The sequence below is a fragment of the Meleagris gallopavo genome, unplaced genomic scaffold (assembly GCF_000146605.3).
Source record: "Meleagris gallopavo isolate NT-WF06-2002-E0010 breed Aviagen turkey brand Nicholas breeding stock unplaced genomic scaffold, Turkey_5.1 ChrUn_random_7180001923494, whole genome shotgun sequence".
In the NCBI taxonomy this organism is placed as follows: domain Eukaryota; kingdom Metazoa; phylum Chordata; class Aves; order Galliformes; family Phasianidae; genus Meleagris; species Meleagris gallopavo.
The window spans coordinates 1-604 of NW_011186055.1; the positions used below are offsets into that span (position 1 = coordinate 1).

Sequence of the window (604 nt, forward strand, 5' to 3'; positions counted from 1 at the left end):
GAGGCGCCTTGCAGGGTGCAGGTGGTTGGTGTGAGGGTGTGGGCGCAGGCCCTTAGCAGGGGTAGCGGGCTCTGCCGCCGTTGAAGCAGCCCAGGCCTCCGAAGCCGAAGCCGCCGGAGGAGATGGCCACTCCCTGGGCGCTGAGGGCGCTGCCCACGGCAGCTGATGAGGAGGATCCGACGGCGGTGTTCTGGGGGAAGGAGCTGAGGATGGGTCCCGGCAGGGTGACCACCACGGTGGAGGGCTGGATGACGACCTGGGAGTCCTGGCACTGCCTGACACAGGGCTCGTTGCAGCTGTTAGCCAGCGGGGTGGGTCCCCCACTGCAGGGGCGGCAGAGGTCGTAGCAGGACATGGCTGTGGGGTGGGGGGTCCCTGGAAGAGGGAATGTTGAGTAAAGAGAGGGTGTTGAGGGGGGAGGGAAGCAATGCCGTTGGGTACCAAGGCAGCAGGGAGGCCTGGTTTAGGGTTGTGGGGAGCATGACAGAGAGGAGGTAGAAAGGCTGCGGAGGTTTGAGCAGAGGCAGTATGGAGAATTTGGTCAGGTGGGGTGGCCAAAGGAGGTCAGTGGGGGCTGCAGGCTCACCTGGAAGAGCACAGAGCA

The 604-nt window shown here is 64.9% G+C and overlaps 1 protein-coding gene across 1 annotated transcript; it reads right to left on the reverse strand.

Moving 5' to 3' along the window:
• Positions 1 to 7: 7 nt before the first annotated feature.
• Positions 8 to 592, reverse strand: LOC109364807 (feather keratin 1-like). Its single transcript, XM_019611412.2, has one exon. The coding sequence runs from the start codon at positions 353 to 355 to the stop codon at positions 53 to 55; it is 303 nt and encodes a 100-aa protein (XP_019466957.1). The 5' UTR covers positions 356 to 592; the 3' UTR covers positions 8 to 52.
• Positions 593 to 604: the final 12 nt, after the last annotated feature.